The 27,643-nt window shown below is 40.5% G+C and overlaps 1 protein-coding gene across 6 annotated transcripts in view; it reads right to left on the bottom strand.

Annotated features, from left to right (window-relative positions):
* The window catches only part of ehbp1 (EH domain binding protein 1), a 248,288-nt gene that overhangs the window by 72,466 nt on the left and 148,179 nt on the right, over nucleotides 1–27,643 (bottom strand). For 5 of the 6 annotated variants that reach the window (XM_022672775.2, XM_022672778.2, XM_022672779.2 and 2 more), the window contains 3 exons: nucleotides 17,091–17,244; nucleotides 11,194–11,406; nucleotides 7,024–7,184 (listed from right to left, as the gene is read on the bottom strand). In XM_022672775.2, coding sequence (XP_022528496.2) covers nucleotides 7,024–7,184; nucleotides 11,194–11,406; nucleotides 17,091–17,244 — 528 coding nt within the window. The remainder of the gene's footprint in view (nucleotides 1–7,023; nucleotides 7,185–11,193; nucleotides 11,407–17,090; nucleotides 17,245–27,643) is intronic. The other variant, XM_022672780.2, reaches the window with a different exon arrangement.

The raw sequence follows: 27,643 nt of genomic DNA, 5'->3' as shown, positions 1-27,643 counted from the left end.
CGCAGCCAGAAAATATATTCAGATTATGCAAATTAAAAGCAGCTATTGTTTTGGAGGCAAACACGTGTCAGAAAGGCAGTGGCGCCGTATCCCTATCAACCCCGCGCCCAAAACACGTTATTATTTCAAGTCGGGCCCCAGTCTGGTAAGCGGACTGGAAAGCGAGACAGAGGCTGTTTCCTTTTTTCCCTTCCAGAACAACATTCTCCGACGTTAATAATAATAAAAAAAGAACGTCTAATAAAGTTCGCAATTAGCGAACACGTTCCACTGCTTGAGAGCGAAAGGGGAGAAACATTGTTAGCGCTGCCACGCTAGGTCACTGGTGTGTGCACGAGAACCAGACTGGCTAATAAAGACAAACACACACACACACACACACACACGCACGTTTAATACGCACGCACACACACTCATAAAGGCTTTTGTCTGTTTATTCCTAAATAATGACTTTTCAAAACAGTGCAGTAATTAGGCTTTTCCAGCGCTGCCGTCCCGAGCCTGACGAGCGTTTAGCCCAGCTATTCAAACACTGCTGAACTACTGACTACTGACTTACTTCTTATTTAAAACTGACCCGTGTGATACACACGTTTATGCTGGTCAAGCTGCACATGTCTATGCCTACTGCACACTATGATACTCCACGTCCTGCCAAATGATACACGTTTTAAGATGTAATTTTATCATCTATATACCAAACACTGGAGTTTATTGCAGAATAATTGGGCTTACTGTAAACTTACTGTAAAAGTTTTACACCATGACCAGGAGATTATATGCTTTTACATGATGATACACTACTATAATACTATACTTTGAATCCTAAAGTTTCTATGCCTTAGTGTGATGCTCTCTATCTTTTTATCCTTTGTCGTCTTCTCATCTACTTCGCTTCTTCAGAGTGATGATGCTCTTTGTTCTTTACATCCTGCAGTGAAATGCTTTATTGTAACACTATATTGTTATCCTGTTATACTAAAGAACACCCTTCTCTAACCCTCAGTTTGATGGTATTCTTTCTCTCTATCCTTTAGTATGATGCTTCTCTCCCCTTCCATCCTTCAGTATGATGCTCTCCTCACTTTCCATCCTTCAGTGAAATTCTCTATTCTCCTTCTGTTTGATGCCCTCCTCACTCTCTACTGTGACAACATATTTTTATCCTTCAATGTTATACTAAAGAATAGAGAGAAGGAAGGGCATCACACTGAGGAATAGGGAAGGGGAGAACATCACTCTTCTCTATCCCTCAGTGTGATGCTGTTCCTTCTCTCTATCCTTTAGTGTAATGCTCCCCTCATTTTTTTATCCTCCAGTGTGATGGTATTCTTTCACTCTATCCTTTTGTATGATGCTCATTTTTCTTTCCAGTCTTTGGAATAATTCTCTCCTCACTCTTTATCCTTCAGTATGATGCTCCCTACTCACTCTTTATCCTTCAGTATGATCCTCTACTCACTCTTTTACTTTCAGTATGACTGTCTACTCACTCTGTATCCTTTAGTACGATTCTCTACTCACTCTTTATCCTTTAGCATGATTCTCTACTCACTCTTTATCCTTTAGCATGATTCTCTACTCACTCTTTATCCTTTAGCATGATTCTCTACTCACTCTTTTACTTTCAGTATGACTCTCTACTCACTCTTTTACCTTTAGTATGATTCTCTACCCACTCTTTATCCTTCAGTATGATTCTCTACTCACTCTTTATCCTTCAGTATGATTCTCTACTCACTCTTTATCCTTCAGTATGATTCTCTACTCACTCTTTATTCGTCAGTATGATTTTCTACTCACTCTTTATCCTTCAGTATGATTCTCTACTCACTCTTTATTCTTCAGTATGATTCTCTACTCACTCTTTATTCTTCAGTATGATTCTCTACTCACTCTTTATCCATCAGTGTGATTCTCTACTCACTCTTTATTCTTCAGTATGATTTTCTACTCACTCTTTATCCTTCAGTATGATTCTCTACTCACTCTTTATCCATCAGTATGATTCTCTACTCACTCTTTATCCTTCAGTATGATTCTCTACTCACTCTTTATCCTTCAGTATGATTCTCTACTCACTCTTTATCCTTCAGTATGATTCTATGCTCACTCTTTATTCTTCATTATGATGCTTTCTACTCACTCTTTATCCTTTAGTATGATGCACTCTACTCACTCGTTATCCTTCAGTATGATGCTCTCTACTCACTCTTTGTCCTTTAGTATGATGATCTCTACTCACTCGTTATTCTTCAGTATGACTCTCTAATCACTCTTTATCCTTCAGTCTGATTCTCTACTCACTCTGTATCCTTTAGTACAATTCTCTACTCACTCTTTATCCTTTAGCATGATTCTCTACTCACTCTTTATCCTTTAGCATGATTCTCTACTCACTCTTTTACTTTCAGTATGACTGTCTACTCACTCTGTTTCCTTTAGTACAATTCTCTACTTACTCTTTAACCTTGAGTATAATTCTCTACTCACTCTTTATCGTTCAGTATGATTCTCTACTCACTCTTTTACCTTTAGTATGATTCTCTACTCACTCTTTATTCTTCAGTATGATTTTCTACTCACTCTTTATCCTTCAGTATGATTCTCTACTCACTCTTTATCCTTTAGTATGATTCTCTACTCACTCTTTATTCTTCAGTATGATTTTCTACTCACTCTTTATCCTTCAGTATGATTCTCTACTCACTCTTTATCCTTTAGTATGATTCTCTACTCACTCTTTATTCTTCAGTATGATTTTCTACTCACTCTTTATCCTTCAGTATGATTCTCTACTCACTCTTTTACCTTTAGTATGATTCTCTACTCACTCTTTATTCTTCAGTATGATTTTCTACTCACTCTTTATCCTTCAGTATGATTCTATGCTCACTCTTTATTCTTCATTATGATGGTTTCTTCTCACTCTTTATCCTTTAGTATGATGCACTCTACCCACTCGTTATCCTTCAGTATGATGCTCTCTACTCACTCTTTGTCCTTTAGTATGATGATCTCTAATCACTCGTTATCCTTCAGTATGACTCACTACTCACTCTTTATCCTTCAGTCTGATTCTTTACTCCTTCTTTATCCTTCAGTCTGATGCTCTTCTCTCACTCTATTCTTCAGTATGACGCTCTTCTTTCACGATAGCCATCAGTGTAACAAACAAATCTACCAATCTCTCCCTGAGTGTGGTGCTCTCCTCTACTTCTATGCCTCAAAAGTGTGATGCTCTCTCTCTCTTTATCTTTTCGTGTGATTCTCTCCTCCGCCTCTATCCTTCAAATTGAATGTGAATGTGTTTGGTTTATTAATACTCAAGGGGTACTGGTCAGCGCTGTAGAGAATAGAAGGTTTTTAAACATAGAGAATGTGTGTGTGTGAGTGTGTGTGTGTGTGTGTGTGTGTGTGCGGTGCTTTAACTCTTAACCCTGCCTCAGTCTCTGGAGACACGCTGCCACAGAGCCCTTTAACCTGGTCTAATTCTCTTCATGTTAATGTCTTAAGAAAACAAACCAGCTTGGAGTGTGAAAGGCCCTGTTAGGATCCGTCTCCGTCCCCCAGGACCCGCAGCCCATAAGCCCCTCTGCTACCCCCCCGAGCTCAGCACCTGCCCCATTGCCCCCCCTGCCACCCCTGGCTGGGGCAGATATCGGGGGAAATACCCTCTCTGAGATCCACCAGCCTTTTATCTCTTATCGCCATCATCATTATTGCGCTGGGTATTATTGTGGTAGAACCATGCGTGCGTGTGTGTGTGTGTGTGTGCGATGCGTGACTAATGTTGCGCTCGACTGAACGCTGCAGACAGTTATCAGGCGGCACCAAGGCCGTGCCCCCCCAACGCATACACACAATCACTAATGAGAGACAACTGGGACTACTGCGGGCACTGGAGAAAGAGAGAGAGAGAGAGAGAGAGAGAGAGAGAGAAACAGAGTGAGAGAAGTGAGAAATATGCTATATGTGTGTGTGTGTGTGTGTGTGTGAAGCTCGTCCTGGGCCGCCGCAGCTCCTGCAGGAGTGTGTGAGCGGGGAGATTTCTCCTGGGATGGGAGCAGTTTATCCTCCTTTTGTGTGGAAAAAAAAGAGGAAATGCATCAGGACCGGTTGATGATGAGAGAGAGAGGGAGCGAGAGACCCTTAACACATTTTCATTTTAATGGTTTTCAAAAACGGCGAAGACGTAAAAAAGTCTCAGGAGAGAGAGAACAACAAAAGACTCTCCGAACAAAACAAATAAAACCTCAAAAACAAAAAGCGGAGACACGCCGAGGCCAAACGCACCAAGCCTGGGGGTTAAAACACCATCAAATAAGCTTATGATTCATACATTCATACAGCAAGAGAACCAGAACCGCCACATACCAGACGCAATCTCATAACCGGCCCAAGAAACAAGCCAAAATCACTTCAGAAAGAGATTCTAAAGCAGTGATCAGTTACAGCACCACACTGCAGAGGGATTTAACACAGGATGAAGTGAGTAAACCGAGAGGAACAGCACTGTACACTGCTGTCAAAGTGAAGAGAGAAAAGAGAACAGACTGGGGTAAACGTAAAGCTAAAAACAGCTCAGCCTCATTCCCTGCTTCTCCTCTTCCTTTCTTCCTCCATCCCAGTATCACCCTTTGACCTCCTTCAGGTCATGCCTATAATGTATTTGCCTTGGACTTCTATGTCCTCTCTATTGCGGATGTACCTCATTATTTGTAAGTATGTCCAATGCAGCATAGATCTTAGAGTCTCTGCCCAGGTCGGGTTCTGCTTTTTTTATGCTATTTTTATATTTTATATAAAGCTATGGCATGATAATCACAATAAAGTAAGAAACTGAGGAGAATAAAGGTGAGCTAACGTCAGAGCTATGGAGCTACATACTTCAAGTTAGTTGTTGAAAGTAACAACACGTGTGTCAGCTGTGTAGAGTGTGTTAAATGAGGATTTTTGGTGTAGTAAAACATGATAAAAAGTACTTACATTTGTTGAATAGTCCACCAACGCTCTCCCACAGCTTTCTGATATCCAGTCATTTTGTGCTTTTTGCCCAAAACTCTTTACAACGGCCGTATATACATAGATACTGCATAGCGTAGCAGCCGCTGACATGAGGCAGGCTATGCGGAGTCTATGTGTATATATGTCTGTCATTATCAGTACAGTGATGGCGGCACACGGAGCTGAAAGCTAGCGAGTTATTAATGCCTCTTTTAAATGTCAGGACTCTGCGGATTCTAGCAAGAAGGTGTGGAGCTACTTAACAGTGGAAATAGCGATTTATCAAGGCAAATTACGCCCAGATACGGCCAAGTGCTGGGCAAAAAGTACAAAATTACTGGATCTCAGAAAGCTGTGAGGAACAAAGGTAAGTACTTTTTATGATGTTTTACTACAACAAAAGTCCATTATACACCAGAGTTCTCCTTTAATTCAGTAGCCTTATTTCTGTTTTTGTGTTTCCCACCTAGGCTATAGATAGATAGATAGATAGATAGATAGATAGATAGATAGATAGATAGATAGATAGATAGATAGATAGATAGATAGATAGATAGATAGATAGATAGATAGATAGATAGATAGATAGATAGATAGATAGATAGATAGATAGATAGATAGATAGACATCATTCTGAACATATTTCGATCTTTTAAACAGCATGAAAAAACGCTTTTAAAAAGCTCAGTTTTATCACTCTACTTACTCAAAAAAATGTCAGGGTTAAATTGGGCTCAGGCTCACAATAATGGGTTATAGGGCGTGTTGGGCTCAAGCCAAGTCGGCCTGGAATTTTGATCTAACCTCTAAAGCAAAAAGAAGTAGCTGAAGCTAAAGCTAAAGAAGCATAGAACTGGGCCTAAACAAGCCTAACTAGTTTTAAAAGAAGCATCCTGGTAAAAACAAAAACAGAGTGCAGTAGAGTAGAATGAAGATGATGGGAACTCTAGAATGGGAGTTGAGGTCTACAAGAGCTGCACCGGACCTGCAGCATCAGCCAGCCCACTGCAATCAGAGCGAGCTCCTACAGCTCCTACATCAAAGAGCAAGATCTGGATCTGCTCCCAGGAAATCCCTTCCATCAGCAAGCAGAGTGTGTGTGTGTGTGTGTGTGTGTGTGTATATGTGTAGGTGCAGAAAGGTCCCTGAAAACCTTACCAGTCGCCACCTGGGGGCTCTGTGCACAGCAGCGCACACATACAGAAGCACACACATACACAGTTATCTCACCTGTATGAAGGTTTTCCACTGAATTACCATATTGTTCCTACTATAAGGTACACTGGATTATAAGACGCACTATCAATAAACGTCTATTTTCTGGTCTATTTTCATAACTTAGGTGCACTGGATTATAAGGCGCATTAGGCGACACTAGTAAGGAACAGGGATGGTGCTAAACTAAAGCTAAGCTAAATAAATAAACAAAACTGTAATGCGCTAAAAAAAAAAAAAAAAAAAAAAAGTCACACAAGCGGTGGATGTAAATCTACACAGCTTTCTCTCCTGAAAACTGTTTATTTGGTTGACCAAAGCGCTTCAGTTAATTTACAATAAGCTTAGATTTAAGTAAGCCAGGGTGATATTAGTTAGCGGTTCGTTCCACCTAGCTTGTCTTAACACGGTAAACATGCAGATTACAGTCCGATAATACTCACCTTGAACGGCAAAAGAGCTAGAACTTAGCGCAGTTAGCGGGTAATGCTAATGCTGCTCCAGCAGTGCTAGTCAGGGTTAAAAGCAGGCTACAGGCTGATAATACTCAACTCTGAACGGCAAAAGAGCTAGCGCTAAGCATGGTTAGCAGCTAATGCTAATACTGCTGGAAAAATAAACTGAAACTTGATTTTTGGAAAAAAAGAAAGGATTTTAAGTGCGCTTTATAGTGTGAAAAATACGATAAACACGCCTGAAGCTAAATGCTGCTGTGCAACCAGGAGGAGATCAGCACAAGCCTCTTTACAGGTTCCTGCATAACAAACAGACCAATAAAGGATATCTGCTAATGTTCAGTACCTGCAGGCTGAGGTCAGGCCCCTCCCCTGGGCTGAGTGGGGAGGTGGTGGAGGCTGTGAGGGAGGAGGAAGAGGAGGAGGACGAAGGAGAACTTCCACCCTGTGGACGAACGTCCGACAGCTTCCTCAGCTTCAGGTCCACGTGCCTGCTGTTCATCACTCCTACAGAGAAGATAATTAAAAGTTAATAATGCATGATATAAAGGGCTTGGACAATGAAACTGAAACACCTGGTTTTAGACCACAATAATTTATTGTCCTGACGTACAGGTCTGGTGGAAACAGGAGAGTTGAGGTGCACATTGAATTCTGCCGTGATTTGAGCAGCCGTGGTTTTATGTTTTTTGGATACAATCCGGATTCGCACCCGAACATTCCTTTCAGACAGCTTCCTCTTACAGCGTCCACAGTTAATCCTGTTGGATGTGGTTCGTCCTTCTTGGTGATATGCTGATATTACCCTGGATACCGTGGCTCTTGATACATCACAAAGACTTGCTGTCTTGGTCACAGATGCACCAGCAAGACGTGCACCAACAACTTGTCCTCTTTTGAACTTTGGTATGTCACCAATAATGTTGTGTGCATTACAATATTTTGAGCAAAACTGTGCTCTTACCCTGCTAATTAAACCTGCACACTCTGCTCTTACTGGTGCAATAATGTGCAATTAATGAAGATTGGCCACCAGGCTGCTCCAATTTAGCCATGAAACCTCCCACACTAAAATGACAGGTGTTTCAGTTTCATTGTCCAAATCCTGTAGCTTAACTCTTCTAATGCTATAAAGAGTTAATTACAGGTAGAAACTCTCACTGATCACTGGCTTTATGCTCATATAAGTTTATACTAAAGTTATAGTATAGTATAGGACCTAATGTATAGGATCAAAATGAGATTAAAATCTGGAGAGGAAGAAAATAATCTACACAAGAAATAAAATACACATCTACTGTAAACAAAAGACTTTGGTGTAGTTAAAGGACACACACACACACACACACACACACACACACATAAAGAAAGAAAGAGGTTGGCTGGAGGAGTGGACACACCTGGTGTGTGAGATAGACTCAACAGGTGCACCTGAAACATTGGTCTCAGGTTCTGATGTAGCCAATCCTCACTCTGATACACTCCCCACACACACACACACACATGCTTTGTAGTGTTCGGACGATTCTGGGCCAAAATTCCAGGACTTAGAACTCTCACACTCACACACACAGTACTGCAGTCTTGTGCAAAAGTATGTAAACCCCTGGTATAATTCCATGTATCTAATTCTAAATATGCAACATCCTCTAATAGGTGGGCTGACGTTGTCCTTAGTGGACCTGGACCAATAAACTAATGGGAACTACTTAATTGTGATGGTTTATTTTAAGTAGCATAACATTTCTATTTTCTTTATTATCGTTAAGCGTAAACAAACAAAATAAGAAAAACTAAAAGTGAAAAAAATATTAAATTAAATATATAAATATATAAATAAAAAGAAACAAAAAAAACACAGTAAGTAACTGAAACGCACTGAGACTATAGATAGAAAACCACATCTGCTGCGTGTAGAATATAATGGGATCATGGTATGTGCACAGGGTTTACTGCTTTCTGTTGCTGTAAACCCATAACGTTCTGAATTATTAATTAATTAACTAATTAATTATCAGTTCTTATCATCTTTCCTCTTTCTGTGTTCATCTTTTACTACACCCCCCCCACCACCTACCTCCATGAGCTAGACTGAGTGTGGGGATAGTGGAGGGAGAAAGGGGGTGGAAGGGGATGAAAGAGAGAAGGGGGCGTTTCATGTGCATCCCTCTTTCCTCTCCTCCTGCAGCATCCCTCCATCCCTCCATCCATCCCTCCGTCTCTCTGCACCCCAAAAGCACCACAGGAGCCATTTATCAAGCCACAACACACCACCGATAAAGGCATGTGTGTGTGTGTGTGTGTGTGTGTGTTTGTGTGTTTTGACCAAAAGTTAGTGGCTGCCCAGAAACAGCTTTAAAAGCATCTATGAAATGAAAGTGTGTAAAAGGGGTGTGAACAGGAGCGAGGCCACACTAACACACAAACACACACACACACACACACACACACACGTAACTATACTCATACACTCAAATATATTTTACATCATACAGCTCAATTAGAGCACGAACACTGCACAATGCACTCAAACATACTAAAAAAATACACAAAAAATACTGCGAAGACACACTACTGAAATATTATTTGCATATATTCTACCAGGTACGCAAAGCACGTATTTCTCTAATACAGTTAAAATATACCATACTACAAACTACAAACACTGCATAACTCAAAGAAAGTCAATATATACAGATTAGTAAAATATAACCCTAATATGCCATACTAGACCTAACTCAAAACATATCCTATTCTAATGTAGCTCAAATACATCAAACAACTAAATTCAAATCAAGGCCAAAAACACAAGAAAAACACAACTCAAATACAATCAGTCAATACATCCCTCAGCCAAATACTGCAACTGATCACTATTACTACCAAACTACAACTACAACAATACTGTACTTATTACTCACATATTTTACACAATTATTCAGGGGAAAAATAATGTAGACAAATGACTGAACACAAAATATAGAACTACTGAGTTACAGTAAGCCTCATCTAAAATAAATCTTTTATTGTTGAAAGCAGCAAAAAAAAAAAATGAAATGAGAGTGAGAGTGTGCGAGAGAGAGAGAGAGAGAGAGAGAGAGAGAGAGAGAGAAAATGACTAAATATTTTCACACCTCTTTATAAAACAGAACAGAACTGAGGGTTTTGGGAAAACACTGAAACACTGACTTTTAGTAATTAAAGAAAATTTCCCTTAAGAAAAGTAAAACTCAACAAATTTAGAGCAATACAACACACACACACACACACACACACACACACATACACACACACACACACACAGGGACACACACAGGGACATACACAGGGACATACACAGGGACACACACAGGGACACAAACAGGGACACACAGGGACACAGACAGGAACACAGACAGGGACACAGACAGGGACACAAACAGGGACACAAACAGGGACACAAACAGGGACACAAACAGGGACACACACACACAGGGGCAACACACAGGGGCAACACACAGGGGCAACACACAGGGGCAACACACAGGGGCAACACACAGGGGCAACACACACACACACACACAGGGACACACAAACACACACAGGAACACAGGGACATACACACAAACAGGTACACACAAACACATACACACACAGGGGCACACACACAGGGGCACACACACAGGGACACAAACACACACACACGAGCACACACAGGGACACGCACACAGGGACACATACACTGGGACACATACACCGGGACACATACACCGGGACACACACACACACACCGATACACAGACACAAACACACACACACACACACACACACACACAAACACAGGGGCACACACACAGGGGCACACACACAGGGACACAAACACACACACACGAGCACACACAGGGACACGCACACAGGGACACATACACTGGGACACATACACCGGGACACATACACCGGGACACATACACCGGGACACATACACCGGGACACACACACACACACCGATACACAGACACAAACACACACACACACACACACACACACAAACACAGGGACACAAACACAGGGACACACACAGGGACACACACAAGGACACACACACACAGGGACACACACACACAGGGACACACACACACAGGGACACACACTAAAACAGGGACACACACAGGGACACAAACACAGGCACACAAACACAGGGACACACACTAACACAGGGACACACACTAACACAGAGACACACACTAACACAGTGTGTGTCCCTGTGTTAGTGTGTGTCCCTGTGTTAGTGTGTCCCTAACACAGGGACACACACAGGGACACGGACACAGGGGCACACTAACACAGGGACACACTAACACAGGGGCACACTAACACAGGGACACACTAACACAGGGACACACTAACACAGGGACACACTAACACAGGGACACACACAGGGACACAGAGACAGACAGAAACACAGACGAACACTATGTTGAGACCTTTCAGCACAGACACTGTGAGTTTGTGGTTAGTGCATGCAGTGTTAATTTACCCAGAGACGCCAGGTCAGTAGCAGAGTTAGTAAAGTCATCCTCCATCAGACAGGAGGCCACAGGCTCCTCCTCTTTCTGACCATCAGTGACCTCATCTTCATCAGGAGGTTCTGTATCCTGCTCTTCATCATCCACCCTGCTCTCATCCTCCTCCTCCTCCTCATCCTCATCTTCACCATCAACACAGACCCCATCCATCACATCCACCTCGTCTGAAAGATACGAGGCAGGGAGACGGCGGGAAAGAGAAGGACGAGAGAGAGACAGAGGGTTAGTAGACAGAGTTAGTGAGTAAGTTCTGCATCAGTGCAGTTCACACCACCTTAAACCACACTAACATGTTAATGTTATTCAGAATTAATGAAAAAAGACAAAAAGTGAGTGTAAGAGTGAGAAAATCAAGAAAATCATGCAAACAGGTTTAGATATTAGTGAATAATAGTCATTATTAGTAAGAGTTTTATCATTAAAGGGTCCATAAACTCTGTAAAACAATGTGTGAAAACATGGAAAGCATCCTGTCTTGTCAAAGAAGTCATTAAAATCATTTAAAACAACAGTTTAGCCCCGCCCATGTATACATATGCTAAGAGATTTAGAAATGTTTAGCCTGCAGTGTGAACCTTTCTGCGGAGCAGCCAATCAAAAGAGAGTTAATACAGCTCAGGAGAAAAATAAGATATCACTTAATTTTTTTTTTTTTTACCAAATTGAAAAACTCTAGAATATCTTGGCATGTTCTCCTCCACCAATCTTACACACTGCTTTTGGATAACTTCATGGTGCAAAAATTGAAGCAGTTCAGCTTTAGTTTGATGGCTTGTGATTCAGAAACTGAAGTGGTTTTATTTATTTTTTCCAGAGCTGTACATCTGAAGTACTCTGCGTATCCTCTGTGATGTTAAGCTGAAATCAGCTTTTATTAGCTTTTATTTTATTTAATTTTTCCGTTACACCTTAAATGCTGCAGCCTCTGCCATCTGTTGCACTATTTAAGGTGGAACGGGAAAGTTAGTTAGCTAGCTAACTACTGAGACGAAGTATCAGAGATTTTTTGTATGCTTTTTATGAAGAAAATGACCATAAAACCTGTGCCGCCATGTTGCCAGTGAGTCACACAGCCCTCTGTTTGAAATGTTCCTCTGAAGAATCTCAGTTTGAAGAATCATGTAGCCTCAACACTTCCCCCAAACCTCTATGGGGTTAAGGTAAGGCAAAGATGCTGGCCAATCAAGAACCGGTAATACTGTGGTTATTAAAGGAGGTACTGATACTGTTGGCAGTGTGGTCAGGTGCCAAATCCTGCTGGAAAATGAAACCCCTAACCCTAATCTCCATAAAACTCTCTAAAATAATCACTTCTGCAACTGAATTACTGAAATCAATTTCTTTTTTGGTGATTTTTTTGGTGAATTCTAATTTCTGAATTGAAATGAATTCTGTATTGAAATGCTCCTGTATACCACATACTTCATACTCAAGTGCTAGATAGTAGCACTGATTTGTAAACAATTGGGACACACCCTAAAATTTACAACTGTTATTAATAGAGCTGGTATGTAGAAAATGTAGTAAATTACTCTGTTAGTAAAGGAAAGACCCCCGAGAATCAGTCAGACAGACAGACAGACAGACGGAGGGGGAAAACAGCAAGCAGAGAAACTGCCACTGCCTCATCCAGTTTTTAATTTACTTTCCATGATACAGTGTCACACACACACTCGCGCTCTCTCTCGCACACACACACACACACACACGCACGCAGTGGGACAGAGCTAAAGTAGGTAAAGCTAATTAAAAAAAGCTGCACGCTAGTGGAGTTGCTAAAGTTTTGCGGGCAAGCGTTTCGCTCTACTCAACTTCAGCTCGCTCAGAATTAGAGCGCTCTCTCTCTCTCACTGTGTGTGTGTGGGGTAGGATTATGCGTTCTGCACTGCAGGCCTTGTGCATCAAGCCTATAGCATGCTCCCTGCAACTCGATTTTTAATGAGTTCTACAATTAGCAGAATTCAACAGCCAGAAACAGCAAATAAACCCAACCACATGTGTCCCCCCCCTCCATCTCCCCACCTTCCCACCATTCCACACCTCCTCTAACCCCCCTAAACACCACCACCCACCCCCTGTTCATCATTCACCTCCCCTTCCCTCTTCCCAGCCTGGTCTGGAGCCTGGAACACACTCCAGGTCGCTCTCGGAGGAGTGTGTGTGTGTGTGTGTGTGTGTGAGGGGACACGGTGCCGTTTCAGGCCTGAGTACACCAGCAGAATGGAGGGACAGAGGGGAGGAGGGGGTGCCATTAACCAGACATATGAGAGAGAGAGAGAGAGAGAGATAGGGAAAGATAGAAAGAGAGAGAGAGAGAGAGAGAGAGAGAGAGGGATAGAGATTAAAGCAGAGAGAAATATTGCTACCCCCTCGAGCTGTGAAACTGCAACACACACCCCAGCCCCCCCCCCCCCCCCCCCCCCCCCCCCCACACACACACACACACACAGAGACAACTGCTGGCGAAGAATGGGACACAGTGGCCGGCCGCCGTGCTCACGCCCCTCCAATTCCACACACATTAAACTGGACGCAGTGGCCGGCCGCCGCGTGTACACACCCAATCCCAGCCCCCCTCCTCCTCCACAGTGCTACACTTATTAAATTAATCTCAATCAGGCCCCCCACGACTGCAGCGGCCCGTCAACAAAGACACACAGCGTATAACATTCACACACACAGCGTATATAAACACCATAAAGCATTACATGCACACACACACAGTGCTTCCTGCTTTAAACTTAAACTCACATGGTTTTTAAACTCTGTGTGTTTAACTGTTGCAGCCCTACAATTTGCATTACGTAACAGCAGCAGTCAGGGCCAACTGTTATGAACTTAAAATGATGAGTTTCTTTGATTTCACCAAATTGAAAACCTCTGGAATATAATCAAAACAAGCTGAACTGCTTGAATTTTTGCACCAGGAGTGGCATAAAGTTATTCAAAAGCAGTGTGTAAAACTGGTGGAGGAGAACATGCCAAGATACATGAAAACTGTGATTAAAAACCAAGGTTATTCCACCAAATATTGATTTCTGAAAACTCTTAAAACTTTATTAATATGAACTTGTTTTTGTTTTCTTTGCATTATTTGAGGTCTGAAAGTTCGGCATCTTTTTTGTTATCTCAGCCATTTCTTTTTTTTTTTTTTTGCAAATAAATGCTCTAAATGACAATGTTTTTTATTTGGAATTTGGGAAAAATATTGTCCATAGTTTATAGTTCATACTTCAAACATATACCTATAAATAGCAAAATCAGAGAAACTGATTCAGAAACTGAAGTGGTCTCTTAATCTTTTGTAGAGCTGTAAATACAAAAAAAAAAAAAGATTACAATCATTTGCAACTCCTTTTTAACCTTTATTCAACTAAATAACACTACAAAAGACAAGATATTTAAAGTTCAAACTAATCAACTTTTTTGGTTTCTGCAAATATTCACTCATTTAGAATATTAAAGTTGGGACAGGGGCAACAAAATCTTGAGAAAGTTGAAGAACATTAAAAAAAAACACCTGTTTGGAACATTTAACAGGTGAGGGTCATGATTGGGTCCCGGAAAGATTCCGTCGTTCACAAGCAAGGATAAGGAGCCCATGGCATGAAGAACCTGTACATCTGTGAAGCTTCATTAATGCTTAAAATTTTATACAGGTTCTGGAGAAACACATGCTGCCATTCCAGCGTCATCTTTTTAGGAAGTCCTGCTTATTTCAGCAAGATAAAGCCGAGGCACATTCTGCACGTGTTACACCAACGTTGCTTCATAGTAAAAGAGTGGCTTTGGGTATTAGACCAGCCTGCCTGCAGTCCAGACCCGTCTCCCACTGAAAATGTGTGGAGCATCATGAAGCCCAAAATACAATGACGGATGCGCTGGACTGTCGAACAGTTGAAGGTCTACATTAAGCAAGAATGGGAAAGAATTCCACCTGCAAAACTTCAGCAATTAGTGTCCTCAGTTCCCAAACGCTTATTAAGCGTTGCAGCATTAAATTCAAAATGCCTAAAACAATAATGTTTATCCGTTTGAACATTATATATCTTGTCTTTGTAGTGAATTAAATTGAATATAGGATGAAAAGTATATGCAAATTATCGTCTTCGCTTTTTATTTACGTTTTACACACAGTCCTAACTTCATTAGAACTGGGGTTATAAAATATGGCAAAATAAGGCTTTATAAAAACTGATTTTGGGTGGAAAATAAAAGAATGTGCCAATGCTAGTATGGGGAAAACTAGCTGTTGCAATTAGACAAGAAAGTAGGATGTGTGTGTTTGGTGTTGATTCTCAGTTCATGCCATGTGTGCAATATATGTGTGCAATTTAGCCCATAGAGGCGTGTGTGTGTGTGTGTGTGTGTGTGCCGTCAGATGCTTAGTTTTCCTGACGTATTTCTGGAGGATTAACTGGGAACCTTCTGCCTGAACAAATGGATGTGTAGCCCTCTGTGAATGCTTTCAAATTAGACTTCACACACACTCACTCTGTGTGTGTGTTTGTGTGTGAGAGTGTGAGAGTGTGAGTGAGAGAGAGAGAGAGAGAGAGAGAGAGAGAGAGAGGTGTGTGTTTTGATTTGTTTCTTAATGCAAGGTACTTCTGGGCCTCCACAGCAGAGGTGTAATAATGGAGGGTTGGGAGGATGATGTTTTCTTTTTTCATTCACCATCTCTCTCTCTCTCTCTCTCTCTCTCTCTCTCTCTCTCTCACACACACACACACACACACACACACACGCACACACACACAAACACAGGGGTGAACATCTAGATCAATGTATGTTGCTGGTAAGAAGCTCTATAAATGCTTAAAGATGAAATCAAACCAAGTGACGTGAATCCTGAAGGCACCTTTTCTATGTTTGATAATTTATATCAAACACGGCACAGCACACAATTATAAGCCCCACCCCCCTTTTTTAAAGGTTTTACTCTGATAGGCTTTCATATTCTGACCATGGGCAGTGGTTTCAATTGAAAACGGCCAAACGAAGATACTCCAAAGAAGCAAAGTATGTTTTTTTTAAATAATAAAATAATAATAATAAAAAAAAGATCACTTTTTAAACCTAAACACATTGTGTTGGGGAGTACTTTGTACTTTGTACCTCACACTGTGCTCTGTATGTATCCATCCACCACCCTAATTAGTCCCAGTAAAAACGAGGCACATTTTAGACCCAAAATCTACAAAATCCCTTCAGCCTGTTACTGATTTATAAAACGGCCATTTGTCATTTGAGTGGAAGAATGTGCATATATATATACATACAGCCATGGACAGTACTTAAAATGAGAGACAGTGAACAGTTCAGAAGTTCAGGTGTAGTTTAACCTGATTTATTTCTCTGATAATTAACTACCATTGCTATGAACTAACACCGTCTCTGCTGCTGCTCCATGCTAAGTTGTATCCACTCACTGTGCCACTCCGTTCACTACAGGACATCCCATTAACAAAACAGTGTGTATAACAGTGCAAAACCGAATTGAGCTTTACAATGTCTAAATTTACACACTGCTCTAGAACACCAGACCTTCTTGCTGATTACTTATTTACTTTCTAGCTCCCACACAGGATAGATCTGACCAATCAGAGGAGATAATGCACTAGCATGGTTTGTTGGTGCACATTTTGGTGCCTTTAGGTTTGTACTTGTGTGAAAACAAACCAAACCGATGGGAGAAAGACGCTCATCAAGTGAACAAACTCATCAACTGATCCGGACAAAAGAAAGGTGTGAAAATGCTCTTAGTTTCTGCTGTATATTATATGGCCAATTGTGTGTGAGGTAGAAAAATAGAAATAGTGTGTGCGTGTATAAAGCCCCCTGCCCCCACCTCCAGCTGCCTTTGACCTTCCTTTGAACTCGGCTGTGGTGGAGGCCGAGTCGGCGGACAGAGGAAACTCCGCCATCTTCACTCCAGAGCGAGCCTCTGCTATCAGCTGCCTCGCTCGCTCCCTCAGCTGCCTCCTCCGCTCCTCATCACGCTCCTGCAACACACACACACACACAGAAAGAGAGAGAGAAAAGTGGGTTATTGAACAGGTGCCTTCTAGAGAAATTGACAGAAATGCCATTTTCGCCGCTCCCTCTCTCTCCAGATCAGATCACAGCGACAGAAACCCGTTTACTAGTTCTCACACACACACACACACACACACACACACACACACACACACACACACACGACATCCCAGTACTTTATGATGATATACACATTTTGCTTTAATTATTATTAGAAAGACATCAGTCAATCAAAACATTATGAGCCCCTGCTCAATATACTGTTGGTCCTCTTAATGTGGCATCTGGATATCTGCACATTGTAGCAGATCCATAAATTCCTTTATCATCCAGGAGGTTCCAGTGGTTACACATATCATCTGAGGAGATTTAAAAAACACCAAAAACACTACAAGATCCAGGTCTGAAGCTTTGGATGGTGGTCAGTCTGGGCACCAATTAGCTTCTATGCAAGAATAGCTTGTGTGTTAGATTCTTCTCCACCACAAACTAGAAACCAGAAGCCCCCAAATCTTCAAGATATTTCACAAGATGTTCCAGTCGTCTGGACATAATCTGACCCTCTGCTTTAGGTCTGCACTGCTTATTATTGAACTCACATCCAACACAATGACTACAAGAAACGATTACTGTTTAAAGGCTAAGCACCAGCTAATATAAAATTGTCAAACACATAAACAGTGTAAACTTGTAATTATCGATGGTTAGATTTTTTTTTTCCCACAAATTCAAGCAAATACAGCTTAAAAGACTTTTATTTGGCAACACCTGCTGTCTTCAGAGTCTGTCACACACATCATACGTGAGGTAGATGGTTGAAAACAACCCAAGAATTTGAACCAGATGAACTTAAGATGATGTTATTTAATGTAGAGTGGGACACCTGTGCACAATTGGCCCAAAGAGCCCAAAATATCCGAATAGTGTACAAAATCTGGAAACATTAAAAGGGCACTCCGTTATCTGTAGTGCTCACTTCACGTCTGAAGATTAACACAACGATGGGATGCAGAAAGCCGGTGTTATAGTCAGTTCAGCACCCTCGCCAGGAAAGTTCTCCCTCGGTTGCTAAATTTGACACAACACCTGAATCCCAGGACCACTGGATTTTAACATGGGCACTTTTTCAACAATATGGGCACCTAAAAAAGTAACAAGATGTGTTCAAGAGCCTCTGTGGTCATGGAAATAAACAGGGTAAGCGCTATTACTTCACCCATTTTCGCTGCATTAATTAGCTTTGCTATTTAGTAACATAGCTAATTACACACCGTGCTCAGAGCCGTCTTGCAAAGCTCGGTGGCTTCTAGAATAAAACTAGTTAGCTAACATAGGACGCTGTTCACACCAGTTTTCCATTAGTGACATCAGTTGGAATCTTTCTGAAATTTTCGTAGCGACTCGGGTTTTACCCGAATTTAATTTACTTGCATTCATTGATTTTAAAGTAAATTAAATATGTGTTTGTCATTTTTAATTCATGTTTTTTTTTATTTTAGAAGCTAAAATAATGTAGAATATATAGGGAGGTCCTTTAGGTGGTGCACTTAGCCTTTAATTACAGTCTAATGAAGATCCCTGACCTTCACAGGCTCAGATTTATCATAATGTTTTGGCCCATTTGTCTCAGAGAGCAGGTTGGGATTAAGGCCATCGTCTGGGGCCAAACAGTGACAGCAATCGAGTGCATTTCCAGGTGGTTCGCATGGTGTTGCTAAGTGGTCGCCAAGTGGTTGCTAGGTGGCTGCTTAGTGGATTCCATAGATGCTTCTAGCTGTGTGCCGTAGTTTAGCGAGCTGCTTGTTATGGTATTTTAGGTGGTGCTAGAGGGTTGGAGTTTCAGGTGGTTGCTCAGGTGCTGACAAATGGTTACTGTGGAACCACACGTGGTTGGTTTAGTGTTACTAGTGTACTTCAAATTTGTGACATTTAAAGGATGCCGCACATATTTGCACCACAATCATTCCTACGAAGAAAAATCTGGATGGATGCTGATATCTGAAAAGCTGCTGTGAAAATTCATCACAAAAATAAGAATAGAAATGAAGAATAATATAAATCGGATAACCGTATAGCCGCGCATTGCTCTGCAGTAAGACTTAATTAGATGAATTGTTTTCTCGTGAGGGGAAAACGGTAAACACGTAAAAATCCCTTGTTACAATTAAAGCTCAACCTCCCCATTTCATGCCTCACCTCACTGCATGTGTAATTAAAGGTGGGGAAAGACGTGCACACGGTACCGCACACGGCACGCTATCATATGTCCCAATGCTCCACTACACACAGATTTAAAGCTAACGTACTGAATAATGGCCTTCTGTAGCTGAAGCACTCAGACAGCCCTCATTAGCTCATTAGCAGCACTTCTGTTCACTTTAATTACTGCTTAATTACAGCAGAAACCATATTTAAATCACGATCATAGTCTTACAGTGAAAGTACCAGTGATAGATCGATATTTTACTTAATATAATAAAGCAAAAATTTTATTGCTGTAAAAGTCAACTTTTAAACAAACATTTAAATCTATTAGTATGCAGTAAACTATGTATACTATTTATTTAGTTACAACGACCTTCTTTTTCAAGCTATGTTCATTATTATTATGTTATTAATCCTAATACAGAAACTACTATGAAATATTTATTTAAAATATAGCATCATTTTAAAGCAATTAAATCATTTTGTTATCCTTCAAAATTCTTAAAGGGCCATTAAAGATGAACTTTTCAGTAGTAAATGATAAAATGATCAGGATGCATCATCAGATATTAAGGAAACATGCAGAGTTAAAGCACTGGCAGCTTTTCTTAGAAGCACTTCATCCAGTATTTCTCTATTTGGGCTGTGCAGTTCGTCACGGGTATCTGTGTCTGTTTTGACCTCTGACACCGCCTGCTGCTCATTTCCCAACACTAACTCCACCTGTTGTGGGTGGAAAATACACGACAGCGAGCAAGTGGTGTTGCAGCATGGAAGCTAGCATGCAGACGACTCTCTGTGATGTTTTGAAATTGGACTGCCGTAGCTATTTCAAATGCTCATTTTCATTTCCTATTTAATGCTTCTTTAAGTATGACACCAACATAGTTCTGAGGGTGTTGAACTGAAATGTAGCCCTAAATTTAAGTTGTGGAAAATGCTAAAACACACTGGCTGGTAAAAATGAGTCTATCTGCAGGCCTAACGATTCATTTTAGTCTCTTTTTTTATTATTTGAATTAAATATCCCACATATAAACACACACACACTCACACACCTCTTCACATAAAGAGCTTTAAAGTGCATGAAGCTTTTAGAGTGCATAAAATCTGATATTTATTACAAAATCAGCTTTTAATATTGTAAAACTTGGCAAAATCATGCAAGCAGACTCATTCTTATAAATGAAATGTCAAATTATATAATTTCAATGTATGCAGATGAGGGCCATGATCATAAGCATCATCTTTGCTAGAATCATGTAGATGAGGGTTACGTGTCAGGTCCCATATACGTCAGATTATGTAGGTAAAAGTTGTGGGTTCAAGTCCCATTCATGTCAAATTATTCTGCTAGTCCCACCCATGTGCGTTTATGTAAATAAATGCTATATGTGAGAGTTCCTTTTTTTATTTTTATCTCCCCACTATACAAGGCCAATTACCCAACTCACTCAAAAGGATCACTAGTGATGCCCCCTAACACTGATTAGCATCACAGTGCACTCGGAGGAATGGCAGTGACTCAGTTTCGATACATCAGCTCACAGATGCCTTGTGCTGCAGACATCACCCTCTAGAGTGATGAGGAGAGAGAGCGCCATCTATCCACCCAAAGAGAGCAAGGCTAATTGTGCTCTCTCTTAGGGCTCCGGCAGCTGATAGCAAACTACATGAACAGGATTTGAACCAGCGATCTCCTGATCATATTAGCAGCGCTTTACACCACTGAACCACTTGGTGCTCCGTTCCATTGATTCTAATTAAGCTCCATCTTTGCCATATTATGCAGGTTAAGACTGTGGGTTATAGCCCCATCCATGCCAAATTTGGTAAGCAATGGTTTGAGTTTGAGTCCCATGTAGGCCAAATAATAAGAAATACCAGGGTTTGATCCTCTAGCAATGCAGGAACAGAACAGTACACCAATATGAGTCTTTGGGAAGATCTCTAATTCTACACAGTGAGTGTGTAGAAATGCAACATTCTAGCACTGAATTCAGTACAAAAACGTGAAAGATATTCTACAAAAGGCTTTATTCATATTTATCTCAAATACAGGCAACTGAACTAAGCTAATTATCAAATGCAACACCCAATTCTCATTTAATTTAAATTCTAAATCTAATCCTTACTTGAATTCTGCTAAGATTCTTCAGAACAACTTGTTAACAAGCTGAACATTAATGATCAACAGATTTAAAAATCAGAAGTAATGTAACCAAAATTCAGATTTTAATGATCAATTAAGCCATAAAATCTCATCTTTAGCCGTGCAGTTTGTTTATTTTGCGTGTTTGTGTTCCACCAGCAGCTTCTGTACGTTTAAGGGCTTTTTTAAGGGCTTTGTCTAAAGCTGGTCATCATACTGTTAGGAGTGTCTCTAGTGACCACATGTACTGCAGCGCTGTTAACACAATTCTCTCACACAAACAAGCATACGCATACGCGCACACACACACACACACACACACAAACAGCCCTCTAGGGAATGCGGTCCCTGCTTCTATTTTGCTATTTTATTAATTTGTTGATCAGACCCCCACCCCCCAACTCCCTTAATCTCCACGCTCTCCTCAGACTCTTTTCCAGTCCAGCAGAACGACGGCCGTCTCTCTCTCTCTCAGCTCTAACCCTCCCTAACAGCAGCAAAGCTAAACTAATTAGCTCTGTTTCACCCATTTCCATCCAAATGGTGTGTTTGTGGCCATCGCTGCAGAGGACAATGAGCTAGTTATGCTAATTGGCGCATCCCAATAGCAGCAGCTAATGGAAGACACTTTAGTGGAATAAACCCAGGAGTCATGGAGTGAAGAGTTAGTTAGAGTGGAATTCAGACGCACGCACACACACACACACACACACACACTCGCTCTTGAGGGTGCGCACACACACATACACACCTGAGGCCAGTATACACCTTTAATTTAATTCTTTTTTACAGTAAATGTCATTAAAGGGTAAGAGTATGAGTAAAGGGTTCCATACACCAAGGTTATAATAGTTTTATATTTTTTATTTTAGTTTAATTTTCTTTTATTTTGACTTCTCCCCTCTAATTCAGTTAGTTTTAATTCATTTTTTAGAATGGGTTATTGGTTGTATTATTTGTAAAACTTAGTTTTGGTTTAGTTTCTATTACTTTAAGTTTTTTTCAAAGGTATTGAGTAATAAAAACCCAACAAAAGAAACCATTTTAAAAAAGTTACTGTCCACAGGAGAGCAGCGTAAAATGTTTGTAATACTGCTGTTTAAAAAAAGTCAGTAGACCAGAACACACATGAGCAATACAAACAAACTCAAACACAATATAAACTCTACAGGTTTGACTCATTATCACCAAAATTACCAACTCAAAAATAAATAAAGAATATAACTGAAAAGCACTTAATAAAATAAATAAGCTGTTCATAATATAAGGGCAGCATAACTGATTAGACTGTACCTCACATGTTTATATAACATCAGAAAGTGAACATAGTAAACTCAGCTGTCTGAAATACACTTCTTTTAGATTGTGTGTGTGTATGAGAGAGTGAGAGAGAGATTTCTCAAATTCCACATATTCCACATTTCTCAAGGTCATTTTCAAATCTCATACAGAATTCTGCAGATTTCTCACAGCTTTTTGCTGTCGTTATTTTGCGGCTAGCGTGGCGACTAAGGGTATTCTATCTACAATTTAGTGCGTTTTAGTTCGTTTTATGAACTCTCAATACAGTTTCAGTTACGCCAGGTTCACACTACATGACAGGTTCTACTACGCAAGAGAACCAGCGATGCCATGCCAGAGAGAGGTTCATATGAAGCAACTGAGCAAAATCAGAGTTTATAAATGCCTGATCAGTTTTATACTGAAATATGTACTTCTAATCAAATGTTTAAGCACCACAGGAATCATTTTTTATCATTTCGAACTCCAGTTATACGTCTTTTAAACGTGCACTACCTGTATCACCAGGATCAGCCCACCAACCAATCAGCTCACATTAGCAGTAATGCTAGTGCTTTACAGTGTAAAACCTGTTGTCTGTAGATAAACTGATATACATGTAATATATTATATATAAATATATAAGAATGCTTTCTTTGATTTATTTAGTAAAACACATTATTTTACTTTTAAAAATTTAAGAAATACTCAAAACAAGTAGTTCATTATTATTTTTAATTTAAAGTTTTTAGCTTTTAGCTCTATTCACCCCTATTCACTCGCAGGCTCCCTCTAGAGGATAACAGTCATTTGCTGATATAACAAAGGGGACAGAAAGTGGTCAGACTCTCCATAAACTGCTCTGGTAAAGCAGGGGAAGCGTTTTGGACCCATGGTTCTTTCTTTCTCTGCAATTCTACAGGCAGTATGTAGCCGCTGATCTTGACTCCCACTCACCGACTGGGTCAGATATCTAGCATGGCAAATATTTGCCAGGCATCTGCGACTGGTTAGCGAGCGCCTTTCAGTAGTTCACACTAGGTGACTGTGCAGGTGCCGAGAGATCCGTGATTTGCCTCAGAGCAGTTTTTGTTGGCGATTAATGAAAAACATTTGCCGACTGAAAACCTGTGCTAAAATTGTGAACTTTATTGCCATTATTGCCAAAAATGTTTTTTGTTTTTTTTTCTCTTTCAGTTTTCATTATTTTGTATGTTTTCATTAAAGAAAATAACCTTGCCATACACTTCCTTTTAAAATCTCGTCCCATTAAATTGTTCCTCTATTTAACGCACATATTCCACAAGTCAAAATAGAGTTAGCGTGAGGACTGACAGTGAGTGTCAGGTAGATGGAATATCCAACTTTGACACAAAAGGAATTACTGCTCACAGTGGACAGCGCAGTGGGTGGTAACGATTGTGACCAATGACATCATCATAGAATTATCTGTGAGAGGCAGGAATCACATTCACATTCAGTGCAAGTCAATTACGGGAGATGGCACATGATACATTTCATTGTATTAAATTAAACAGGATTTCAGTGTATCTATTTAAACAGAAGAATGATCACAGGTTTCCAGCAGTAACAGCGGCCACGTGCTCACTCTGCTCTTTCTGAGGAAGCTCTTCAGACTCTGAGCTGCTGATTCAGCACTTCCTGACCACGGCTTCAAATTGGACCATTTTCTCCTTAAATAGAAGAACTGACCCTTCTGACAACTGGCTCCAGAGTTTAGTCTCCAATAGGGAGACTAAACTCTCTCACTTTCTGTCTCTCTCTCTCTCTGTTTCTCTCTCTCTCTCACACAGACACCTCTTTTCATTCCCATCTCCCCCTCCTCTCCTTTTCTCTCTCCAAATAGGCTTCAAGTGGCTCTTCTTCAGCTACACTGGAGCTTGACCGTTTCAGTCTGGACTCTCCAACTGGGCAAACGAGCCGGGCGAGAGAGAAAAAGAGGGAGAGAGAGAGAGAGAGAGAGAGAGAGACAGTGAGGGGAGGAAAAACAAGACCGAGCAAGAAGCAGAGAGAGAGATCAGCCGTCCGTCCAGGCCATGAGCAACTGATCACAGAGGATAACGAGGTCGTCAAAGAGAGGCCTGCGACTTTCTCAGAAAGAAAGAAAAAAAAAATGTCAAAGAAGATCTTCTGTGGGTTTTTTTTGGCAAATGGGGGGTGGGTGTAGGTCATGAAAAATAATATATATTAAAAAAAAAAAAAAAAAAACTTAAAAAGGGATGAACAATTGTTATATTTAGTGCAAAAGTGTTCCTTACCTCTAATAGGTAATGGTTCAATTAGGATAATTCACTCGTTTTTCATACAAAAAAAAAAATAAAATAAAATAAAATATATATATATATGTTGAAACTTTTTTTTAATGTTGCACTACTTTATTGCAATTTTGTTTCATTTTTTGGTTTTTACAGGGGGTGGTATTAAATATGAGATGAACTTCATCCATAATACTTTTGAACGGAAATAGTTGAAGGACGTAGGAATGAGGTGGGGTGGTGATTAGCCTGCGTACTGACCTCACTAATGCTTATCTTGCCACTGAATACACTCAATCAAAGGTGTGTCGTATCGTATCATACACAATAATATTGCCTAATACGATTTTGAATATTGTGAACAATATTATACCCTGAAATATCGTTCCATATCCCCCACCCCTAATTATCACATCATGCTACTACTTTTTACTGTTTATGGCAAAAGAAAAATGTACACTGTTCTCATTTCACATTATATATCTACTAGTGACAGATTATATCTGTTCAGTATCATTTATTTTACTTCAGTCCTCTCTCAACAACTTTTGTCAAAGCAATGAAACAAGTAGTTCATATACAAAAGGTAAAAAATGTTGTTAGTTGTAATTATTTAAAGAGTTGTGATTAGTTGTGATTGTGGATATAAATAGCGATATTTGGAGCGAACTTTTTTGGATCATTGACTTCTGTTACAAATCTGATAAAATCTTGTATTTTTTAATATCTCAGTTAGGGGTGTTAGGGCCATGTCATATCATATGCAATAATACAATTTACTTTTCATTTTGTTGCAGTAGTGTATTCTTGAAATCACTTTTAATTTTTTTTGTCATATCACCAAGAGTATCGTTATAACGTGAAAATACCTTGAAATAAAGTGATATTTTAAATGTTTAAAATCGAATCAAACATCTGAATCTAGTCTGAAAGCAGAGAGAGATACTACAAACAAAAACATAACATTTCTCTGTAAACCTGCTTTGTGACAAAATATGTTGTAATTCAATTGAATTGAATTGAAAAACACTGAATGAGCAGGTGTTCCAATACTTTTGCCAATAAAGTAAGTATGGGTGTGTGTATAGTTTTATTGTAATGGATCAAAACTGATTAAAACATGAATCTGCACTCCCACACACACCTCAAGCTCTCTGAGTGTGTAAGTGAAAAGAGAGAGAGAGAGAGAAAGGGGAGAGAAAGAGAGAAAGAGAGAGAAAGAGTGTGTGTGTAAAAGTGTCTAAGTGTGTGTGTTTGTGTGTGTGAATTGAGACACAGGGCCTGCTTTTGCTGTCTAAAAATGAAAAAGAAAAGAAAAAAAGACAACAAAAAAAAGAACAGAACAGTGAACAGTGTGCAGCCGGAGAGACGACACCAGCGCTGCGGCGGCACGGGCATGAGTGGTGCCACTGCTGTCCAGGCGGTGGGCACAGGGGGCACAGGGTCTGGCTGCTCTTTTGGAGGATCCTGGAGGCTGGAGGGCAGGAGGGGGAGAGGAGCCAGGGAAGGAGGCGCTCTGCTGCACGTGCACACACACACACACACACACAGTGTGGTAGCGGTGCCAGGCAGCCAGACGCTGTGCCAACCAGTGAACCGAGAGGAGATACATTTGTCATGACACAGTGAGTGTGTTTGGGAGACTGAGGAGAGGGAGGCCGTGTGTGTGTGTGTGTGTGTGTGTGTGAAAGAGAGAGAGAGAGAACAGAAATGTGCAGTGTAAAGGAAGAGAGGTTTTGGATCTCTATCCCATCACAGAATGCTGCGAACAAACACACACACACACACACACAAACAAGTGTGCAGTGTTAAGGAAGAGAGGTTTTGGATCTCTATCCCATCACAGAACAGTGTTTGTGTGAGCACACACATACACACACACACATATACACACACACACACACACACACACACAGAGTGAGAAAGTTGGAAGTTGTGAATGTGTTTATACAATAGCAAAAAAAAAAAAAAAAAAAAAAAAAAAAAAAAGCATTTTTTGGTTTCAAACATTCCTTGGCCATGACACTAAGAACTCATTTCACTGCTTTAGAACATTGATTTGAGGCAATCAAACATATAAAAACGTATTGCCTTTATTTATATGTATACACAGCCATGTATTTTACAAACCGAAATTTAATCTGAGGACTCTTTTTGTTTACAACAACTGGTAAACATGGTGGTGGTTGCATTACTCTTTGGGTCATTTCGCTGACTGTGGCGGGACGATCACAGAAGCATTACCTATTACCCACTTTATTCTTTACCCAAAACCACCAGGGAACGTTCATGTGTCTTTTGAGTTGTATATGATGTGGTGCTAACGCCAAAAGTACTGAATAAAGCAGCCACCGTCATTCTAGAGAACCCAGTTCTACTGCTCCACAGCTCAGTGCTGGTGCTTTATACCCATCTAGCCCACACCTGATATAAAGAACGGTGCTTAGAGAG

Source organism: Astyanax mexicanus, chromosome 14 (assembly GCF_023375975.1).
Source record: "Astyanax mexicanus isolate ESR-SI-001 chromosome 14, AstMex3_surface, whole genome shotgun sequence".
NCBI lineage: Eukaryota > Metazoa > Chordata > Actinopteri > Characiformes > Acestrorhamphidae > Astyanax > Astyanax mexicanus.
The sequence above is the reverse complement of the archived record's forward strand: the minus strand, read 5'-3'. Positions and strand labels throughout refer to the sequence as shown.